At 51.1% G+C, this 23,050-nt stretch overlaps 1 protein-coding gene across 1 annotated transcript in view; it reads right to left on the bottom strand.

The window, feature by feature from the left end:
- Window positions 1-13,093: 13,093 nt before the first annotated feature.
- The window catches only part of LITAF (lipopolysaccharide induced TNF factor), a 94,119-nt gene continuing 84,162 nt past the window's right edge, over window positions 13,094-23,050 (bottom strand). Inside the window, exons 2-4 of the mRNA XM_032327462.1 lie at window positions 18,347-18,571; window positions 15,710-15,866; window positions 13,094-13,202 (exon numbers count right to left, since the gene is read on the bottom strand). Coding sequence (XP_032183353.1) covers window positions 13,094-13,202; window positions 15,710-15,866; window positions 18,347-18,566 — 486 coding nt within the window. The 5' untranslated portion in view covers window positions 18,567-18,571. The remainder of the gene's footprint in view (window positions 13,203-15,709; window positions 15,867-18,346; window positions 18,572-23,050) is intronic.

Raw genomic sequence — 23,050 nt, 5'->3', positions numbered from 1 at the left:
TGAGCCACCCAGGCACCCCTTGTCTGTTCCTTCTTGGGAGATTGTGCTTTTCAACTGGCCCATTTCATCTGGGTTATCAAGTTTGTGGGTATAGAGTGACTAAGATCCCTTTACTATTCTTTTAATGTCCACAGGATCTGTGGTGATGCATTTGCTTTCATTTCTGTTGTTATTAATTTGTATCCTTTCTCTCCTTTTCTTAACCTGGCTCTAGGCTTGTAAATTTCATTTATCTTTTCAAAGAACCAGCTTCTGGTTTTGTGGACTCTGATAACCCTTTTCAGTTTCATTGCTTTCTGCTCTCATATTTATGATTTCTTCTGCTCTCTTTGTTCTGCTTTTTCTAGTTTCCTAAGGTGGAAGCTTAAATTATTGACTGTAGGTCTTTCTGCTTATCTAATGAATGCACTCAATGCTATAAATTTCCCTAGAAGCACTGCTTTTGCTGAGCCCCACAAATTTTGGTTGTGTTGTCCTTTTCATTGAGTTTGAAATGTTTTTTAGTTTCTCTGGAGATGTCTTCTTTGACCCATATGTTATTAGAAGTGTGTTGTTTCATCTCCAAGTACTTTGGGATTTTCCTGCTATCTTGCTATTAGTTTCCAATTAAATTTCATCGTCATCTCAGAGCTGGCACTGTATGAGTTCTACTTTTTGCCCTATCTTTTATCCTTGTAATGAAGCCTGCTCCCTGTTGAGTAACGCGTTTGGAAAAGCTGACGTGGGGTGGGGAGTGTTAGTTCATCTTTCAACTTGTGCAATTAGTAGTGTGATCTTAGAAAAGTCACATGACCTCTCTGGATATATTTATTCACTGGCCTAATAAAGGAGCTGGAAATTATTGGTCAAGCGTCTTCTGGCTCCATATTGCGTTCAAGTGGAGAACAGAGGGACCAGGAAAAAAAAAAATCAAGTACACACAGAAGTTCCCACGTGATAAAAATAGCATCATGTACAATTGGAGAGGAAGACAGATTATTCAATAAATAAACAAGGTATATGACCACCCTGTTCACAGAAAACAACACATCAGTAGACTTCCATCCAACTAACTCAGGAGCCTGGCCGTCTCAGTCAGTAGAACATGCAACTCTGGATCTCAGGGTTGTGAATTTGAGACCCACAATGTGTAGAGATTACTTAAAAATAAGAATCTTTTTTAAAGATTTTTATTTACTTATTTGATAGAGACACAGCAAGAGAGGGAACACAACCAGGGGAGTGGGAGAGGGAGAAGCAGGCTTCCTGCAGGAAGCCTGATGTGGGACTCCATCCAGGACCCTGAGATCATGACCAGAGCCAAAGGCAGATGCTTAATGACTGAGCCACCAGGCACCCCTAAAAAGAAGAATCTTAAAAAATAATAATAATAATTAAAAAAGGAAATCTAACGTGAATCTCAGTGGGCTCAGATCAAGGTGTTGGCTGGGCTGATTTCTTCTGGAAGCTCTGAGTGGAGAGGACCCATTGTATTGCTTTTTCCAGCTTCTAGAGGCTTCCTACGCTCATTGATTTATGGATCCTGGCCCCATCTGAAAGATTATCCAAGATATTCTCCCCATTTCAAGGTCCCCTACATTCATCATCTGCAAAGTCATATAAAGGTGACATTCACAGGGTCTGGGGATCAGAATGACCTTATCATAGCTGCAAAACACCTCTGGCTTTGCCTGTATTTCGAGGCAAGCAAGATGCAGAGCGTTGCAGGTTTTAAGCCATCATCATGTGTTAAAAGGTTGAAGGAAGAGAGAAAATAAATGTGTGGGCTTGCTCATGTGTAGAGCTCTGTGGGCAAGACACTGCCAGGAACTGGTAAGCGTGGTTTTGTCTTGGGAGGGAGTTAGGGGGGACTGGGTATGAGAGCTGGAGGTGTGAGGAAGAGTCCATTCTTACTGCACCATTTGAATTTTGCTCTGGGACACGGAATGCTTATTCAAAAATTAACTGTTTGGGGCGCCCCAATGGCTCAGGTCATCATCTCGTGGTCCTAGGATCCAGCCCCATGTCCAGCTCACTGCTCAGTGGGGAGCCTGCCTCTCCCTCTCCCTGCCGCTCCCCCTGCTTGTGCTCTCTTTGTCAAATAAAAAAATAAAATCCTTTTTTATTAAATATTTTTATTTATCTATTTGACAGACAGAGATCACAAGTAGGCAGAGAGGCAGGCAGAGAGAGGAAGGGAAGCAGGCTCCCCGCTGAGCAGAGAGCCCAAGGCGGGGCTCGACCCCAGGACCCCAGGATTACGACCCAAGCTAAGGCAGAGGCTTTAGCCCACTGAGCCACCCAGGTCCCCCAAAACAAATAAAATCTTTTTTAAAAAAAGAAAATTAACGGTTTATGGGGGGGCACCCCAGCTGGCTCTGTTGAAAGGAGACCGTGGGTTTGAGCCCCATGTTGGGTACAGAGACTATTAAAAAATAAACTTGAGGGGCGCCTGGGTGGCTCAGTGGGTTAAGCCGCTGCCTTCGGCTCAGGTCATGATCTCAGGGTCCTGGGATGGAGTCCCACATCGGGCTCTCTGCTCAGCAGGGAGCCTGCTTCCTCCTCTCTCTCTGCCTGCCTCTCTGCCTACTTGTGATCTCTCTCTGTCAAATAAATAAATAAAATCTTAAAAAAAAATAAAAAATAAAGTTGAAAAAAGACTCTAAAAGATATTATTGGGAACATGTAAACATTTTTACCTGCTTATGAGTCAGAGACCAAGAAGTCTGCATGTAATACTGGCAGCTAGTGAAGAACGAGAGAAAAGGAACACAAAAGGCTACTGGATGTTTTGCAGCAAAGAGGGAAGGCAGGTAAGCACCAAGGACACAATACCCTAAACAACAGCGTAATAACGTCGAGGGCAAAGACCACCCTTCTCTCTGCATCCCTCAATGCAGGTCGACTGTGATGAGAAATTAGCTCTTTTGAGTGCTACGCAGGCCTGAGACCCTAGGACAACCCAGCTCGCACCCCGTATCTGCACATTTAAGAGATTAAGATCCCTGCTCCAAGTTCCCACCTTGCTTTCCAAGGGTGGTGGTGGGGGGGCACCTTTTACACTAACCACTTAGAGTTGAGCACTCAAAAAGTCAGGGTCCGGGGCGCCTGGTTGGCTCAGTGGGTTAAAGCCTCTGCCTTCCGCTCAGGTCATGCATGATCCCAGGGTCCTGGGATCGAGCACTGCATGGGGCTCTCTGCTCAGCAGGGAGCCTGCTTCCTCTTCTCTCTCTGCCTGCCTCTCTGCCTACTTGTGATCTGTCAAATAAATAAATAAAATCTTTAAAAAAAAAAAAAAAAAAAAGGTCAGGGTCCTCCCCCGCATCAAGTCTTCAGTGTAGGCTTACCCTGCTCTCGCTCTCCTGCTCCCTGGTGACCTGAAGCAGAGGAAGGCCCATCCCCCCCAACTCAATGGGGTCCCTCTCCATTGCTTTACCTAATAAATCTCGTGACTCTACTTCCCTTGTGCGGGTGTACTGAAACCACATCTTCAAAGAAAACGACGCAGTGGGTTTCACTTCCCCAAGGTGGGAGCTCTGATGCAGAGGGAACTATCTGCCCACAGACTCCACGTGGGGGGCTGGCCCCCCACTCATTCAGCGGGTGGGGTGGCCCTGCCTATGGTTAATTTCACACACCAACTGCAGGCCTCCCAACACAGTCACCATGTCACAGTCGAAGATCAAGGACCCATTCCAGCTGCTGTCAGGTGGGGAGCAGCGAGTTAAAGCAACCAGCCCAAAAGGATACCATAAAGCGCTTTCCTCACCCAATGTGAGGGGGTAAGGGGGATCCCCTCCCGTTCCTCCCTCAACAGCCCCCCCCCGCCCCCGCCCTGGGAAACAGGGGCCCACTGAGGTTCAAGTGCATCGGCCAACTGTGGGAGAGTCTTTTCACTGTTGGGGGATTCCCAAAACACAAGGCTCTGGTTGTTTTATGGACCCTGGGGTGGAGGGCGATAGGAGAAGAGTGGGAAGCACTGAGCCCGGTGGTCAGGCCTGAGAAATCACACACAGGGTCTTCAGCAGGAGCTGGTCTCCTTAGCACCCTTATCGAGGGTCCGCTGGAGCAAGATAGTTCCCTGCCCCCATGCGGTCCAGGAGCCGGGGCGTCCATGCCTCCTGGTTTGCCCAGGATCGCCCCCCTGCCCACCTGCCGTCTGGTACAATCATAAACAGCAACCCCTTTCATCCTCAAAAGTTCCTAACTTGGTTTGCCACAATTAAGAACAAAACAAAACAAAACAAAAAACTAAAACAAACAAAAAACCCTCTAACAAGCAACCATTTTACTAATAAACAGCACACAGGTGATTCTCTTTTGAAGGGCCCATTACAAGTAGCCATTTCACAACCGTGAATTTCTCAGCAAAACGTCGCCATCAAAACAGAAACAAAATGCCGTCTATCCACACAGCAGCAGACTTCCCGGCACCTGCTACAACAAGGATGAAACTCGGAGACGCTCTGCTAAGCGGAAAAAAAAGCCAGACGCGCAAAACCACACACTGTATGAAATATCCGGGAAGGAGCAAACCCATAGAGATGAGGTCGATTAGTAGTGGCTTAGGGCTGGTGGCGGGGTGGGGGGTGGGAGGTTGGGAAGCTGGAGATAGATTTGAGGGTTGGCAACCTTAAGGAACGGGGTCTCTTTTTGGGGTGATAAAAATATTGTAAAATTGGGAGAGCCTGGGTGGCTCAGTCATTAAGAGTCTGCTTTCAACTCAGGCCATGGTGCCAGGATCCCTGCTCAGTAGGAACCCAGCTTCTCCCTCTTCCTCTCCCGCTGCTTGTGCTCCTGCTGTCAAATAAATATTTTATAAAAAAAATATTTTTTAAAAAGTTGTAAAACCAATTATGGTGATAGTTGCAATTATGCAATTATGAATGAGAACCCCCAAAACGCCCCTTGAGTGTATACTTTAAATGGGTGGATTCTATCTTCACAAAATAAAGCTGTCCCCTCCCCCCAATGAATCTCTTACCTTGAAACCCTTTGTCAGCGGCTGTCTACAGAGATACTGCACAGTCCGGACGCTTCTTCCGTGCTCAGAAGCCTGCCTCTCCCAGCCCCTTCTCGCCTGCTTTTCCCCACTCGGAGACCCATCAGCCACCTCACCTGGGTCTCCGTTATATCATCCACACCTGTTTGCAACCCCATCTCCTCCAAACCCGAGGACACCTGTCCGGGATTCTATTCACACCAGTTGCTGGGGCCTGCAAGGTCATCCGGGAGCTCCTGTGAGCACTATATGCCACGTCCAAGCATCTGCTCATTTCTGCTTCCGGGGAACGGGCTCCATTAATTACAACCCAAGGAAGAAACCCCCCGCCTGTGGTCCCTGAATGCATAAGAGATGCTCTGATGATGGCTTTGTAGGCTGGGGAGCAAGGCGGCCACTCACACCTGGCAGCAGGTGGTGGAAAGAGGGGAACCAGGCGGTCAGTCCTCGTGTCTGAGTCTCACCTGCTTGGCTCTTCTGAACCCGCTCATCAAAGCTGAACACAACCTGGTCCTGACGGAGACTGACTGCTTGGTGAGACTGAGCTGGTGTCTTAAGTTTCCTAACTTGCCCCGAAAGGCCAAGAGAGCCGGCCCCTGCCGTATTCCAGCATGTTCTGGAATATTCCATAGCCTTCCCCTGGACCCACCTATTCCCCAACACGGACTTTTAGAGCTGGAAGGATCAGCCTGTTTCTTTTTTGAGAGGAGAGAAGCTTGGCCCAGGGACGTTCAGATGACTCGCTCCAACCACACTGTGGGCTGTACGTGACTCAGGCACAGTTCTTGATGGAACTGCTGCTTTCAGTTCTTTTTCCTTCTGATGGTCGGCAAGCCTGTACTGCCGCCTTCCTCTACACTGTCCTGGTTCCAAAGACGGTAGTACGGAGGTCCTGCCCTCAAATTCTACCCTTTGCTTTGCCAATATTATTTAATGACATGTTATACTCTTATTATACTTGTTAATGGTTACGACCTCATTTAGATAGCCTTTTTTTAAAAAAAAAATTGTTTATAATTTATTTGAGAGAGTGAGTGAGCAGGGGGGAGGCGCAAAGGGAGACGGTCAAACACACCACCTGCTGAGTGTGGGGCTCGATCCCACCACCTTGAGATCCCTACCTGAGCTGAAATCAAGAGTCAGACACGCTCAACAGCCTGAGCCACCCAGGCGCCCCGAGATACCCCTTCTGATGCAGCCAGCACCCACAATTCGCTCTGGCCCCGTTTTACTGACTGTCACAGTGACTCACGCACATTGGTGCATTTTGCATGAAGGTAAAACTCACCCAACAAGCAAGCATTTTCCAGTGAACAGTTCAGCGGCATTTAACACACTCAGGGTTGGAGGATCCCCACCTCTGCCTAGTTAAAGCCATTTTCACCCAGCCCCGAGGAGCCCCCGTTCCCACGAGGCGGCCACTCCCCCTTCCCTCCGGACACAGGCAATCAGCAAGCTGCTTTCCAGTCTCTGTGCAATCATCTGCTCTGGAGAGCTCGCACGGAGTCCTACCCCTGTGGCCTTTGTGGCTCACTCTTCCGCTGGCCATCGCGTTTTCAAGGTCCATCCACGTCGCAGCATTCATCAGTGCTCCGCTCCTTTTTAGGGAAATGAGCATACTGTAGAACTACCTGCTTGAGTCAGTGAGAATCACCCCGACTCTTTAACACAGATGTTTGCTGCGACCCATGTACCTACCTAGCACCGGTGTCAAGGGGTGGGGTTTGGTCCCCTGGGGGGGCATTTAGCAATGTCTAGAGGCATTGTGGGTCGTCACAACTGGGGCGTCTGCCCTGGACATCTGGTGACTGGTGGCACCGACGCTTCTCCACCGCCGGCGAAGCACGGGACAGCGCCCACGACGAGGGATCAATCTGGCAAGCTGCCAACAGCGTCCTCAGTTCCACAGCTGAGCTGACCCCAGGTCATGTGCTGAAGTATTTCCCAAACTCAGCCGTGGTTAGGAACCACATGTGCTTTTTGAAAGATTTATTTATTTGAGAAAAAGAGAGAGCGAGCAAGTGGGGGAAGGGCAGTGGGAGACCCGAGGGCAGGGTGATGATAGAACGAGGTGGAAGCTTTCCTAGTTAAAAAGGCAAGGCGGGGAGCCTGGGTGGCTCAGTAGGTTGAGCCTCCGACTCTAGGTTTCGACTCAGGTCTAGACGTCGAGCCCTGAGTCCTTGAGCTCCCTGCCCAGAGGGGAGTCTGCTTGTCCCTCTCCGTTTGCTCCTCCCACTGTGCGCTCTCTCTCTCTAAAAAAAGTATCCTTTAAAAAGTTAAAAAATATTATTTTAAAAAGTAACAGAACGGGGAAAGTTAACCAGGGCAACCACAAAGAAAGGCTCTCAGTGATGGGGGAAAGATATCCTGTCATTACATGGCCCAGAGGCCCTGACATGCCACCATCATACAGCCATGCATACACACACACACACACACACACACACACACGAGGTCACTGCTGTGCTTACAGCTTCGGGTTTGAGAATGTGCAGAAAAGGCGAGACCCCAAGCCACAACCTCATGGTGAGGAATTTTTTTTCCACTCTTTACTTTTTTTTTTTTTTTAAGATTTTTTATTTATTCATTTGACACAGATCACAAGTAGGCAGAGAGGCAGGCAGAGAGAGAGAGAGGAGGAAGCAGGCTCCCCACGGAGCAGAGAACCCGATGCGGGACTCGATCCCAAGACCCTGAGATCATGACCCGAGCCAAAGGCAGCGGCTTAACCCACTGAGCCACCCAGGCGCCCCTCGACCCTTTACTTTCAAACATGAACAAGAAACGTAGAGTTTCGAGAACTATCCTAAGACACTACGTGTGTTCTCTCCTCTCTCAGCCTGGGACACCCCAGGAACTAAGAAAAAGAAACCTCCTCACTGGACACTTAAAGTGGTCATCAAATGCTTCGCACAATGTCCTTACTGCGGCTGGCCAAGTCTGCTCAGGGGGCCCGGCTTCAGGAGGGGGTGGGCAGAGTCACACCCCACCAGAATCCACCCCGCTTACTGGAAGCCAGCCCCACGCTTCCAGCTTCCCCACAGGAAATCGGGAGACTTGAGAGCTAGAGGAAAGGATTACGTTTCAAGGACTCCCGCTCTTCCAAAGAAAATGGGAGGAATCCGGGGATTCCAGGCAGAGAGGGAGAAACAGCCAATTAAGTCCCACAAAGGCACAGAACAGCAACCAACCTGCAGCCCTCTCCACCCTAGGCGGCCTCTAAACCCGGAGGAAACCTCAGGTGGATCTGATCACCTAGATGAGAAGCCCTCCCCACAGGTGCAATCATTATCCTGCACGGTTTCCCTGCCCCTGGCACCCGCCCCCCCCCCCCCCGCCTTGTAAGTTTCCAACACGAAATTTTTCTGCCGTTTCTCTCTTGCTTTCTTGCTTTCTACCGCCCATGCCGCAGGGGAGGGGATCCCATCGCCCATCACTGCTGTACCCCAAACTGGGCGGACAGGCAAGTAAGTTTGCCCCCGAGGGCTCTCTTTCGGGGTCCGCGGCACTTTCTCAAAAGACAGCCCACCCGGAGGGCTGAGATACAGCACCCACCCCTCCTCAATTTTCAGGCTCCGTGAGAACCCCAGAAGAACCGAAGGGGCTTAGGGCATCCTAGGAATCGCTGCTCCAGAGGCGGGCATAATTCTCCACGTCAGCTCGGTTCGTGCTGGGGATCCCTAGCGAGATGTGGCTTTGCAGTAGGAAACATTTAAGCAGCAACGCGTAGGTTCCTCCAAAAGTTAAGCTGAATTACCCTACGGCTCAGGATTCCACTCGCAGGGAGATACTCAGATAACTGGAAAGAGGGCTGCATTTACATGAAATATGCAAAACAGGTAAATCCAGAGAAACGAAGGCACATGATGGTGGGGGGAGGCAGGGGGGCTCGCTCAGCAGATGCAGGGAGGGGCGGCGAAGGGGCGTGGCTGCTTCGTGGGCGCGCACTTTTGTATAGGGGGCGGGGCGATGAAAATGTCCGGAGTCGCGTTGACGCGAGCTTTGCCTAATACTGTGCACTTTATAAACCACTTTCAACACTTTAATGACAGCTGAATTTTAGCTTAAAAAACAGAAGCCCCCAGACCTGTTGGCAGGGCCGTGCTGGGCCCACAGCACAGTCTTCTCTGGCAGGGCTGTGTTTGGTACCCCAGCTGTAGGAGGCCCTGGATACAGCAGGAGTCAATCAGTGACAACCCAAAGACCAGAGGGGGCAGGTTGGAGGCTCCCAGATGTCCCCCTGAGCCCTCATTTTGCACTGTGATGCCTACCCGAACACACATGCACGGCTATACACACAGGTTCACAAACACCACTGCGCTCAGTGAGGACCCCGACCCGACTGCACACACTGGAGGGGGGGGAGGCTGCCTATTTGGGAAACGACGAATGACCACTTAGGAGAGGAGGCAGCTCAGAGAGCTTGAGACCCGCTCGAATGTGTGACACACCAGCACCACGCACTACTATTCAGCACCCAAAACAAAAGAGCTCTCAGGCCCCTAGGACACAGGGAGGAAACTTAAGATGCCGAAGGGCAAGGGAGAGGTGCCAAGCTGAAAAGGCTGCATCCTGGATGATTCCAACTCCGGAATATTCTGGAAAAGGCCGAACTGTGGAGACAGTAAAAGGATTAGTGCTTTCCAGGAGCTCCGGGGGAGGGAGGGATGAGCAGATAGCACAGAGGATTTTCAGGGTGGTGAAAATAATCCGCAGGATACTGGAAGGGGAGACAGGGGACATCACACATCTGTCCACATTCACAGAAGGGGCACCACCAGGAGTCAATGAGCCCTGATGGAGACTGTGGACTTCAGGTGTTGATGGGACCATGCGCGTTCATCAGTCCCAACAAATACCTCCTCTAGTTGGGGGAGGCTGTGCGTGCGTGGGGAAGGAACAGGGGATGCCTGGGAAATCTCCATACTTTGTGCTCAGATCTGCTGTGAACCTGACACTGATCTCAAACCGCTTATTTAAAAGGGAAATAAAGGTACTTAAATGCGTGAACATTTACCTAATACTGCAGAGATCAGTCACAAAACAGTTAAACGCACTAGCCGGTATACTTGGCTGTGAACTGGGGTTTTCTGTGTGTGTGTGTGTGTGTGTGTGTGTGTGTGTGTGTTAATCTAAGCCTCAGAATCTTGTTTCTTTAAAATTCTTAGACTGGAGGGGGAGGGGAAAGAAAAGAAAAACCCTCCTGGTTTCTCTCTTTCATCGCCTTGCTGGATCTACTTACAATTTCTCCTCCGCCTATGAAAAACAGACGGCTCATTGTAAACATTTGAGTCGTAAACGCAGGAGATAACTTTAATAGCATCCAAAATGCAAATCAGAATTTTGGAAGTAAAATCCCAACGTCTACGTTTACTCCTAATAGAGATCTTGGAGCCCCGAAAGTCAGGGAAAGATTTTAACATCCTGAACGCAGAGGCTGTCGCTGGGGAGAAAAGCGGGGCCAAGCTGTGTGAGCGTAAGACGCCGCGTTTATGAATAGCTCAGCGCCCAACAGAAACGGTCTCACTAGCAACTGGGAAGCCAGCTGTCCCAGAGAAAACATTTCCATGGGCTGCGCTGTGGTCAGCCAGGAACCAGTCATGTGCGTCCAGCGGGCTTCAACAGAAGCTGTAACTAACTGAATGCTTTTTGTTAACAAGATGCAGACCCCACACTTATAAGCCCACCTCTCCCGGACTGGACTTTACTGGAGTTAAGGACAGCCAGCCATCGGGGGCTTGAAATCGGTGCGGCTCTAGTTTTACGTCTGAGCAGATAGGAGTCTCTTTCATCAGCTGAATGCAAATTCCGTGTTCACAAACTCAAGCCCAGCGTCCCCTGTGCACCGAGGCCAAACAAAAGAGCCTTTTAGTTTGTAACCGTACACGAGTGAGCCCGCACTCCGAACAATACGAGGAAGGACCGATGGAGGCGTCCTCCTCCAAGCATCTGCATTTTTAGTCCCACAGAGTATATGTTTTATGGTCCTTGAAACAGGCTCCTGTTTTGCAGGCTCTGCATACGTAATGAATTAGCAGCTTGAGACCATTTCCATACCCCCATCGGAGCAAAATGGCTAAATATGCGTAGCCCTCATTTTGTCAAATGAAAGGAAAACGCAAGATCAAGATCGGGCAAGGGGCAATTTTTCCGGGGCTGTAGAATTGGAGAGTTTAAACGACAACGCTTGGCCACGCCAAGAGGACATCATTGTTCTGTGCCTTCCGAAATGAAGTTGTATCACCAGGTAGGAGAGAGGCAGATGACAATGGCCCCTTCTCAACATCTCACCACTGCCCTGATCAATTAACAAAGCGTGTTTTGTTTGGAGGATGAATGAGAAAGCTTTCTTCTGTGCATTTCATGAAAACTTGAAAGCTAGGGCTTGCTGCCATGGGTAATGCCTAGTGAGTTCCAACAGCCTAGCGTCCGAAATCAGACTCCCTAGCAATCCACCCAACGCCACATCGGTCATCTTGACGTGGAGGGATATTCAGCGAGTCTGACGTTTTTTATCATGAAGGGTTTCCTACCATTATGGAACAAATAAAGGCTCTTTGTAGCAGCGGCTGGAAACGCAACACAAGACCTTTCTTCACACCATTAAGAATTGATAAATAGTTCACCGGGTGAACCGAAGACTTTATTTTTTTCAAAAGCAGAGAACACCAAAGTACTACGTAGTATCCGTACTCATTGCAAAAATAATTACTGGAACTTTCCAAACATCGAAGGGATAAGCAGGATCACTGATTACCACTATGATTTTTTGCCAATATACAGATTTTCGTTCCACATCTAGGCTTGATTTCTACATAATATTATTCACGTGCATTCCCTGTGTCTGTTTATTATCAATACGGGGACTCTGGAAAGTCGAGCCCAGCTTTACCTTGCTTTCAAAGATGACACAGCAACTAACTGAGACTGCTGGCTTGCTGAGTGAGTCCTAGAAATCATGTCTCCTGATGTCCTACCACAAAATGTATTTCTGAAAAATAAAATCAGAATTTAGATTCCTCTGAAACAGGTCCCCGAGCTCTCTAGCACCGTGGTACCCAGATGTGCTCGCCCTGTGTGTCCCTCTCTCTTTATAAAGACTCCCCCAGAAACCCCCAAGGGCCCCCCCCCTTGAAGAGTCCCGTTAGAGAGGTTTTGAAGAACCACACCAAACCCAAGTAGAAGCAGTGGAGAAAATTATTCATCGCTTTTTCTGTTAAGGACCAAAAAACAAAACAAAACAACAACAAAGAATGCACCAACCAATAGGAAAGTGGTGGCAATCACATGGTCAAGAAAAATGCATCTATCTATAAATCCTTCCTTTCAAAATTATGTCCAAAGGTGTTGAAGACCAAAAGGAGGTCACAGACAGGGTTCAGACAGACAATTCCTCTGGAAGGAAAAAGCCCTTCCCCGGAAGGGGCGGAGGATAGTGCGGAGAACGAGGAAGGCGGGTCCCAGGTAGGATCCAGCCCTGTGTCTCCAGCACACTTCGCACGTGGGAATCTGGTGGGGTGGGGGGGAACAGCTCCTCCTGGCACTTTAAAAGGAATGAAGAATAAAGTGAATTTGTGTGCTACTGAAAAGCCCGCACTGGGAGACTCTGCGAGCCAAGCCCTTCCCTGGTAAGGCAGAGATCGTGAGCCGTGGGAACAGGTGAGCGGGACGTAGGCACTGAAGGTGGGATCAGCCGTATTTGGGCCAGAACAGTCTCGAAAAGGCAGGCAACCTGTGGCTTCTGGGCTTGAGACCGCCCCCTGGAAAGGCCCACGGAGGCAAGAAGTGAAGCCGGCCGCTGGCCAATCACTGGAAGATCCCGATGGGGCAACGGTCCCAGTTCCGTGGGGTGGCCTGGTGTCACCGGAGGCGGGAACCAGCACTCGGGGTGAACGTCTTTGCAGGTCCTGTGCATGACTCCGAGCAGCGACCTCTGGGGTTTTGGAGGTGTGTTACTTTTGCGATATTTTTCCCCCAAAAGAAGACACGAAGGTGAAGACCCTGGAGAGAGGAGCCTAGCGAGGCGGGACACCACTCCCACCAGGGCAGGACGGGGTGAGAGTCGGAGAGCACTTCCGGCAGCGTACAGCTCCCTCCGGGTCTGGCCGAGTCCTACAAACGCTTGTAGGTGCCCAGGAGAGCTTTGCAGTTGGGACAGTAGTGGTCCACGTCCTGCAGGGCGTCCACACAGAAGGGGATGAAGCAGCAGCCCGCTATGCACCTAGGGAACAAAGAGCCAGACATGAGCGCGTCACCCTCGGTCACAGTGCCACGTGGCGGCCCCAGCCCCGCAGAAACACTCGCTCTGACCGTACTTGGAACCAGGGTCTCTGCAGATCTCCAGCTGGGATCATCCTGGAAGAGCCAGGGGGGCTCCCTCTACTCAAGGACAGATGTCCTTACAGGAAGCGGAGGGGACACACAGAACAACAGGGAGGGATACAGGCAGAGACTGATGTCTTACAGCCACGAGCCAAGGACCGCCCGGGGCCACGGGAAGCTGGAAGCAGCAGGGAAGGATTCTCTGCCCTCCAGAGTCATCAGAGAGCGGCACCTTGACTGCGGACTTCTGGCTTCCAACACTGTGAGAATAGATCTGTCTGGTTTTACCGTGTAGTTATCTGTCACCGGCACCCAGGCAACGAGCACGCGAACCAATGCCCAGCCTGTTCTCTCAGACCCGCCGACCTGGTGGTATTTTCTACTCTTGGGTTAGCTCAGTGTCTCCAGGTCTTAGACTGGGGCCAGTGACTTTCTTGTGGCAAGGGCCAGACAGTACATATTTTAGGCTACACTCTGCTACATCTGGAAACAGATGGTGTGGTCTGTTCCCCACGAACTAAAATGGGCTGGATTTGGGTCCAGGGCTGCAGCTGCCGTGCCCCCCCCCCCATGTAGACTGATTACTCGTCCAAATGGGAGGGCGCTTCTTACAGTAATCACCAAACAAAATTCCCCAAATAACATCTCTCAATCTATGTAACCCATTACCCACGCCCCCAGGCAGGAGCCCCAGACACCAGTGGTAGAATAAGGAACAGGTCTGGTCTTTGTCCCCACTTCCTGGCAATTAGCTTCAAGAACCTGGGAATTTCCCGAGGGAAGGGAGTGAGGGCCTTCTGCTATTCAGAACAAGCCCCTTTCGGTCCCACCGGATTCTATGCTGATAAGGGGACCCCACCCCAGGCTCCCTGCCTAAGGACAGGGCAGATCACCACAAAGACCCAGTAAGATCAGTAAGTTACGGGAAGACATTGATTTGCATAAAGCAGAAACAGGACACAGCCTGATAAGGAAACACTCTTACGCAAAAAAATTTCCTCCTACTGCCTGAGTTTACCCAAGTTCAAGTTAGGGCGGCCACAGGGCATTAGTTCTAATCCTTACCGCCCTCTTATGCAAAAAACAAAAAACAAACAAAAAAAAACCCCACAGCTCTGAGCTGCAGGACATACATACTCACTCACTTTATCCTCACCCACCCCCCCCACCCCCACCCCCCGGGTAGGAAGGCATTATGACCTCCAGTTTTCAGTTTTCTCTGTGCTTCTCTGGAGCACAGAGAAGTCACTTGCCCACAGTCACACAGCAGTGGGAGCTACAATTTGAACCCACAATGCCACATTTAAGGACGAAAAGGAGGGAGGGACAGAAAAAGCTGCCTCGGTTTGAGAGCTAGATCAGCAGAGGCTGACATTCAAGATTTCTCATCATGTCTTTCCCTGGCTTCCAAGATAAAGATGAGTTTTAATACAAATGTCCAAGGACGATAAACTTCTATTTCGTATTTTCGCTCCAGGGACTAGAGAGGTCAGCCTTCACTGCAGTCCCCTGGGCAGGACAGGGATCCAGTCAAGTGCCAAGAAACCTGTTTGCTCTGCTTTCTACCCACAATGAACATGTGTCCTCAAGGAAGCTAAGCTCTCTGGGGTTTGGGGCCTCCCTTCCAAACAAGGAAGAGAAATATCGCTCCTTCTCGAGATAAGCCACAAACAGTGAGGAACAAGCCAGTTGTAGGAGAGGCCAGAGATCCTAAAAAAGAAATGCAGAGACACCGTTTCCTTCCAGGGAGAAAACAGAGCCAGGAATAAGGAGGTTGCCTTTATCTGTTTGGGGGGAAAAAAATTAAACTATGCTTCCTCCAATTTCTCCCAGAACAAAAATCATGATCTCTTTCAATATAATACCCTTGGGTGGGCGCCTGGGTGGCTCAGACGGTTAAGTGTCTGCCTTCGACTCAGGTGGTGATCTTAGGGTCCTGGGATCGAGCCCGGCATCAGGCTCTCTGCTCAGCGGGGAGCCTGCTTCTCACTCTGCCTGCTGCTCCAAGGGCTTGTGCTCTTTCTATTAAATGAACAAATAAAATCTTAAAAAAAAAAATTTTTTTTTTTAAAGGTAGTACCCTTGGTACCGACTTGACACACTTCCCTGTGTAGACAACAGGAAAAATACCTGGAGTCTCAAAAGGGTAAGAAGTGTCAAACGGATGACTATAAGGTATTTTGACCTGCAAGCTGCTGATATGCTCAAGACCAGTGGTTCCCCTCTGGGCAGGATGTGCATGTAGGGAGGTGCCACCTGCACTGAGAGCAGAGGCCAGGGGGTGTGGCTTAATGCCCAGCAGTGCACACCCACCCCTCCCAGCATAGATAGACGAGCTGTGGTGGAGAAATCCTGCAAGAGAGGAACAGAGGAGGAGCCTGGGGGCCTAGGGGGCCCTGGACTTACCCCAGCAGGCACAGGCTCCCACAGGAGAGCCAGGTGAGGGCGCCGGCATTATAGGACAGCTGAGTCACGATCATTTTGTTGCAGGAAGGACAGCACATCTGGACCGGACGGTCGAAAAAGGAGACGGGCTGCTGGACATACACGGTCTGCACAGCAACTGGGGGAACAGGTCTGGACAATCAGTGAATGGGGAAAGCGTCCAGCTGACAACCAGGAGGTGGGGGCCTGGTCTCCACGGGGGGCTCACCCACCCACCATTCACAAGAGCCAAAGCAGGGGAGCCACACAAGTGTCCACGAGTGAGCAGACGGATCAGCACGAAGGGGGCTGACCAGACAGCGGAGGCTCGCTCGGCCTTAAAAGGACATTCCGACACATGCTACAACACGGCCGAACTTTCGTGATGTGATGCTGAGTGACGCCAGCCAGCCACAGGACACACACGGCAGGGTGTCACGTTTATGAGACACCTGGAGTCATCCAATTCACACAGAAGAGCTGGTAGATGCTAGGGCTGGGACAGGGGCAGGGGCAGGGGCAGGGCAGGGGCAGGGCAGGGGCAGGGCAGGGGGCGCCACGGGCAGCTGCTGTTCGGCCCGTACAGAGTTTCCATATTACAAGACTTAAAAGTTCTAGAAAGGCGGTGACGGGTGCACAACGTGAACGTGCTTATTAATGCCACTCAACGGTACCCCAAGAGACACTTCCGGTGGTTTTCTAGGACGCATATGTTACCAAAACGGTGGCACATTTCCAGCATGATAATTTGAGAAATGATAATTTTTCAATAATAATTCCTCCCCCACGAGACGGGGAGAAGTTCCCGGAGCGGGGCTTTGGCTCATCACCACCAGGCTCTCCAACCCGCTAACCACAGAATCGGGTGGGGAGCTTACTGCTAATGCAGGTTCTGGGACCCCCTCCCCGCCACCCTGCCTCTGACGCTAGGACAGGCCGAGTCAGCAAGTCCCAGGCAGGGTCCCCAGAAGGCTTTTTCCGCTCCCTGTGTGGTTCCACGAAGGTGGTCTGCAGATGGTAGTTCCAGAAATGGCGAGATGACGGGGTTTTAGCCTAATTTTCTTCATCCAGAGATTAGTGGTTGCCAGCGGCCAGGGGAGGGGGACGGGGGTTCTGTCTGGGGCAGTGGAAGTAGTCTGGAGTGAGTGCTGACGCTTGGACAACTGTGATTATAGTGACCCCACCGAATCAGACACCCGGCAAGGGTGCACTAACACGAGGGAACAGGAATCTCCGTAATGCTCTTCTTTTTTAAAAATGGAAGGAACAGGGGTGGTGCAGGGGTTCCACGAGATAAGGACAGTAAAGCAGCTCACACTCTGGGACACAGTGAACCCTCGATTACACAGTTCCCTCGTGGCACACGGGCCTCCTGACTCAGTCCCACGCCCAGCGATAATGCCGGTGACTGCCCACCAGCCGGGGACGCTGGCCTGGCCTTTGCCGAGGAGTCCAGGAATCAATCAGACCCATGAAACGATAATATAAAATCAGGCTAGAAGAAAACCGTGTGGAAAACATGTACAGGTGTTCAGTCACCAGAGGAGAGCCCACAGTGACAGAAATCGCGAAATCCTTTGCATTCAGAATGGTTTTGCGTTTTGGCAAAGCTGTCTGAGCTCGCATTTCTGTCAAAGTGACTTCCTTCTGTTCCTTTCCACCGTGCTGGAATGCCGTTTCTACAATGTATGCGTTAGGGGAAATTCACTGCTGTCCAAGCCAACAGAACTTAATACTGCTAAAAAGACCCAGAAAGACTCTCCCTCCTTCCAGAAAAGCGGTATTTAAGCATTCTTGACCCTTTACATGTCAACTGTATTAAAGTCTTTTCTTTCTTTTTTTTGGTGCAATAAATTATCGATCAGAGCATAATCAGCCCGAAGTCACCTTGTTCTCTTCTATCTGAAGGGTCAAAGTTACTCGAGCATGACAATAGCTCACTTTTTATCAAAGGATTACTCACAGAACTTTATTTCATCAGAACAATCCACTGATGGAGGCATTTGATGAGCCTCATTTTACAAGCGGGGAAACCGAGGTGCCAGGCGGTGAACCCACAGGGCTGCCCTCTGAGCTGGCGAGTACTTCCTCAGCTGCTTGGGATACTGAATCAGCTATGCACCTGGGTGCCCCTGGGCACACCTGGGCACACCTGGGCAGCAGGAAATCCCAGGGGGCAAGGCCACCAAGAAGTTGCCCGAAGGCTGGGAAGCCATGCCAACATGGGCAGGCTGGCGGTTCCTAACTCCTGGCTGTTTCTGCACCCACCCCAACACCAGCCAGGCCTCAGCAGGAGGGTTGGGGGCCCTTAAAAGCAACTCCCAACCCCCAGTTTCTCTGGGATTGTTGGTGAGCCTCTGTGGTTTGCACCAAAAGATCGCTTTTTGGCCAACTTGGGACTGTGCTTTGCTAGGGAAAAGGCGCGAGCCTCCCAGACGTAGAACCTGGAAGACTGGGGCGGGGGCACATTCCAGGACGAGGGGTCAAGCCGGACTGACCGGCACTCGGCTTCGACCCTTTGGCAGGTCGGGTCTGTGGCTCCCCTGACTGTCGCGGAGTCCCCAAGGCCAGGGTGGAGGGCCAAGGAGAGGTTAGGGGGACGCGGGAGGTGGCACCTACTTGCATTGGCATTGGGGACGGGCACTGGCTGCGTGTAGTAGGCAGGCGGATTCATGCCCTTGCCATCCGGGCCGGTCACCAGCCCTGTGGTCGGCCCCGGCACCGGGCCAGGAGGCATCGGGAAGTAACTGTTAACAGCCACCGTCTCTTCGTAGGATGGGGGCGCGGTTGGCACCGAGGAAGGCCCAGCGGCCGCCTGGTAGGATCCCGGAACAGACATTTTACCTAAAGCAAAACCAGAAGATACCGGATCAGAAATGCAAGGGGTACCCCGGCTCCTTTTTCCACCCGAATCTTCCAATTTCTACCGGACAAAGAAAATGTGAAGATGTGGCTTGTGTCCAGCCTTGTCCAAAGGCCAGAAAGGGGAGTTAGTATCTCTCCCAGAGCCAGGAACGATCACCTTAAGAAGGGATTCCCTAAATAAGGCTAACAGGTAAATAGTTAACAACCAATCATCAAAACCTAGGAAAATCCCAAGAGCACACACATCACGCCAACTGGAGCAGAAGCTTCTTCTCACACTTCAGAACTAGCCAACAGCCTGTGTTGCACACGGAGTACTGTCTTCTTTCGAACCACTGCGGTTTTTACTAAAAGCATTTTAGATGCCAGAAAAGACAAAGGCATTCAAACTCAACCACAAACTATGGCAAACAGAGTGTGTCGTTGTGACAGAAGCCGGAGGGCAGAGACGCACACCCTGATGTGACACCTTGTACATCCAGAAGCGAGCAGAATGCGTCCCGGGCCAGAAGGCGCAGAAGCGGGTGTTCCTGGAGGGGCGGGGAGCGCAGGCTGGAACGGCTTGGTGGGGGGGTGCGGGGTCTTATAAGGGGCTGCTCCTGTCTTTGTTCCCTGTCTGGGGGCGGCCACTTGGCGTGCCCACCGTGTGAGAACAAGCGGTACAATGAAGATTGTGTGCACTTTTCTATTTGTATGTTCCTTTTTTTTCTTTTTTTAAGATTTTATTTATTTATTTGACAGAGAGAGAGACAGCGAGAGAGGGAACACAAGCAGGGGGAGGGGGAGAGGGAGAAGCAGGCTTCCCACCGAGCAGGGAGCCCAACGTGGGGCTCGATCCCAGGACCCTGGGATCATGACCTGAGCCAAAGGCAAACGCTCAAAGACTGAGCCACCCAGGCGCCCCATGTTAGTTTTTAAAAAGTCAACACACACACACACACACACCCCCAGCTCCCATTCTGAGAACGGAGTATCAGAGGAGCCAGGCACAGATTTCCTTTTGTGAGGGCAAAGAAGCTGTCTCCCCCCATTCCTGCTCCCACCCCACCCCCAGGGACTGGGGACAGCTGATGCCCGCCTAGAATTACGTGGCCCATACGCAGGGTGTGTTCCTGCTGTGGCCCGAGCGCCACGGCCCCGGGGCAGCTGGAGGAGGACACAGTGCAGCTCTTTGTGCTGCTGTTTTTCTAAAGGGGCAGGGCTAAGGCAGCCTTAGAAGATCCATTCAAACCTGCCTCAGGAGAAACGGGGCAATGAGCTCCCAGGGCGGCGCGCCCCGGTGCAGGGGCTTGGACGGGCCTGCCGCCTCTTCCCCCCACATTCTGCCTTGACTTTGAGAACCCGTGGGAAGCGGAGGCAAAGTTAATTCTGCCGCGGGAAGAAGGGGAGACTCCTTCGAGGAAGCTCTCTGCTTTTAAGCAGAGACCAAAAGAGGAGATTTCTCGGGGTCTGGGGGGAGGGAGAGAAACTTGGGAAAGTGGACACGTGTCAAACACAGTCAGTAAATAAAGCTGAACAGGTTGGGGCCGGGTTGTAGGAAATGTGAAAGCCCTATGGAAGTGTGTGGGCTTTATCGTAGAAGCCTGCCCAATGGAACCTTCTGGAAGAACGGAAACGTTCTCCATCTAGGCTGTCCCAATATGGTTGTCCAGCAGCCACACACACACACACACACACACACACCCCACTGCTGGGAACTCACAGTGTGGTTGGTGTGACCCAGGAACTGAATGTTTACTTGTACTTCAAGCGTCAATGGTTTAAATGTAAAATCTGGGGATGCCTGCATGGCTCAGTTGGTTAAATATCTGACTCTTGATTTTTAGCTCAGGTCATGATCTCAGGGTTATGAGACTGATACCTAGGTCGGGCTCTGTAGTCAGCTTGGAGTCTAAGATTCTCTCCCTCTCTCTCTCTCGCTCCCCATTCGCATGCTCTAACCTTCTCTCTTCAAAACTAAAAAAATAAATAAAATAATAAATAATATATAATAAATATTATAAATAATAAAAATAAATAATAAATATAGTAACAAATAATAAATAAAATAATAAAATTAATAAATAAAAATAAAAAATCCAATACATCATACAATTATTGGAAAACTTACATTAAGTTTTCAAGGGGGCACCCTGGCTATGTGAATCTATTTTTCCAACAGCGACTGTAACGGGCTCTGCATCTAGAGCAAAAGTTTCTGACAAAATATTAACATCCAATTTCGGAGATGATGTCAACGTAAAATATCCCCTGGATTTAAAAAAAAAAAATTCACGTGAAATACTTCATTCATGATTTTTTATATTGGAAACGGCAGTATTTTAGGTAGGTGGGGTTAAGCAAAATGCATTGTTACCATTCCTTTCATCCATTTCTTTGTACCTTCTAAAAATGTGGCTACTAAGAAATGTTTAAACTAACCACGTGGCTCACACGTTCCTGCTTCTACCCGAAGGAGGCACTATGGAACACAGGGGGAGCCACAGAGGGTTGTAGAGAAGAGGAGGCACAGATGAGGCAGGTCTGTTGGAGAAGCAAGAAGCAAACCTTGGAAGGCCCCCAGGTGGTGGTGGCAGCTACATCCTAGTCTGCAGGGACAGTTAATCAGGAAGGCTGAAGGGGAGCTAATAAGATCACTGGACATCTTTGTGCAAACAGGTCCAGGGTTTAAAATGAGAACACAATTGTCAAAAGTGGTTATGACATGTCTGTTTCCTCTGACACACAGGAACGGAAAACCAGAAGAAAGAAGGGAGCCAGACTACAGACATCAGCCCCAGCCCAGTTCACCAACTTCACCTCCTAAACTGGCTTGGTATCCCTCGCCAGCCAGGGCCCCTGGAACACCAACCCCACCCCACCCCCAACCCCGGCCCTCCACCACTGCTTCTGGCCCGGCCTGCACGCACACGGACTCTGGCTGCCAGCCGCCTCCGTGCACTGGAGGAATTCAGGACCTCACGGAAGGTCAAGGACTCACTGTCCCTTCCTGTCTCAGGAAAGGCAGACCCCCAGCTGCCTACACAATTTATTATGAAAACTGACTCACAGCAGAAAACCGCAAGGACCGAAAACACCGGGCTGGACAGAGGGCCTAAAATAGCACGGGGCGCCGCGGTGGCAAGCAGCGCGCTTTCGAAGGGGAACGGGAGGTCTTGGGTGCCCTGAGTTGTGCAGAAAACACAGTCTGGGTCAAACAGCTGAGAAACAATGACTCAACTGGCAAGTCGAATTCCTTCCCCTTCAGAACCACAGCTCCCTCCTCCAGAAGGGACCCAAGGCAGCTGCGTCGTCAGGGGCGGACATGGGGGTGCAGGGGTGGGAGGGGGCGGGGCTCCTTTCCTCTGCAGGAAGGAAGGGCCTGAGCTTCTGGAAATCAGGGCCGGCCGGCCTGCCGGCTTATCACACCCGGCTTATCACACCCGCATCGCTGGTGTCCCGGCCGCAGCCTGTAGCTTCTGGACTCCAGGCCCCTGCCTCCTGGGAACATCCATGCTGTGTGTCCAACAGCCACGTAAATGTAACCAGCACTAAGGATTCTGAAAAGGGACAAAAGTGACAGGCTAGGGCAGTAAACACAAAACCAAACCCACCAACAGCTGGATGGAAGAAGTTTTCTAAATACATTCCGCAGCCTCCCTTCCACAGGCCCCAGGCCAGGAAATGCCACTTTGCTCCATCCCACTTCTCTTCTTTCTCCCCCTCCACCCCCCTGCACATGCCCCCCCCCAACCTTTTTAATTTGGGTTCCCCAGGGGGCAGAAGGCCCACCTTGCCTCCAGCTCCTGGGCCTCAAGCCCCAACACTCCTCAAGGGGAGCAAACAGTCACCCACACCCTCCGCTGTAGCAGGAACCCTCTGTCCCTCCAGATCAGGCCCCCCGCGGGCTGCGGTGCGAGCACAATTCCATCCAATAACTGCGCTCCCTTTTCCAGGACAAACGGGGAAGCATCTCGGAGTTCAGAGCAAAGCCACCGTCTTGCCACCGAAAAGCACAGCCTTGAGAACCGCCTGGAGAACCCCCTTTGGCGGGGTTGGTGAAGGCCAGGTTGTCATGGCTACAGGAAGGGGGGGGATAAAGGGGCCAGCAAGGGGGTCTCCTTCCTCCCTCCCCACTTGTTTAACTTTGTTATCAGGCCCCTGCGAGTGGGTTTTCTCGACTGGCTGTTTAAAAGCACACAGTGAAGGCGATTCTCTGTCCAGCTTCCCCCCGCCCCGCCTCACAGACAAGAAGGAAAACCTCGGGGGTGGGGAGCCCCACGGTCCCCTACCTCAGAATGGCCCTGCCGCAAGCGACTCCCAAAGCCACAGAGAGAGAGACAGAGAGAGGGGGGCAGGCATCCCAAACCCCTTGTTCCAATCAGAAAATGTGACCAGGGCTGCCTCGCAGGGCGTGTGGCCTGGGCAGCCCCGCAGGTCCTACACCCCAGAGACCGCGCTCAGCCCAACACTCCGCGG

This window comes from Mustela erminea, chromosome 20 (assembly GCF_009829155.1).
Source record: "Mustela erminea isolate mMusErm1 chromosome 20, mMusErm1.Pri, whole genome shotgun sequence".
NCBI lineage: Eukaryota > Metazoa > Chordata > Mammalia > Carnivora > Mustelidae > Mustela > Mustela erminea.
This window is presented reverse-complemented; position numbering and strand designations above follow the sequence as displayed.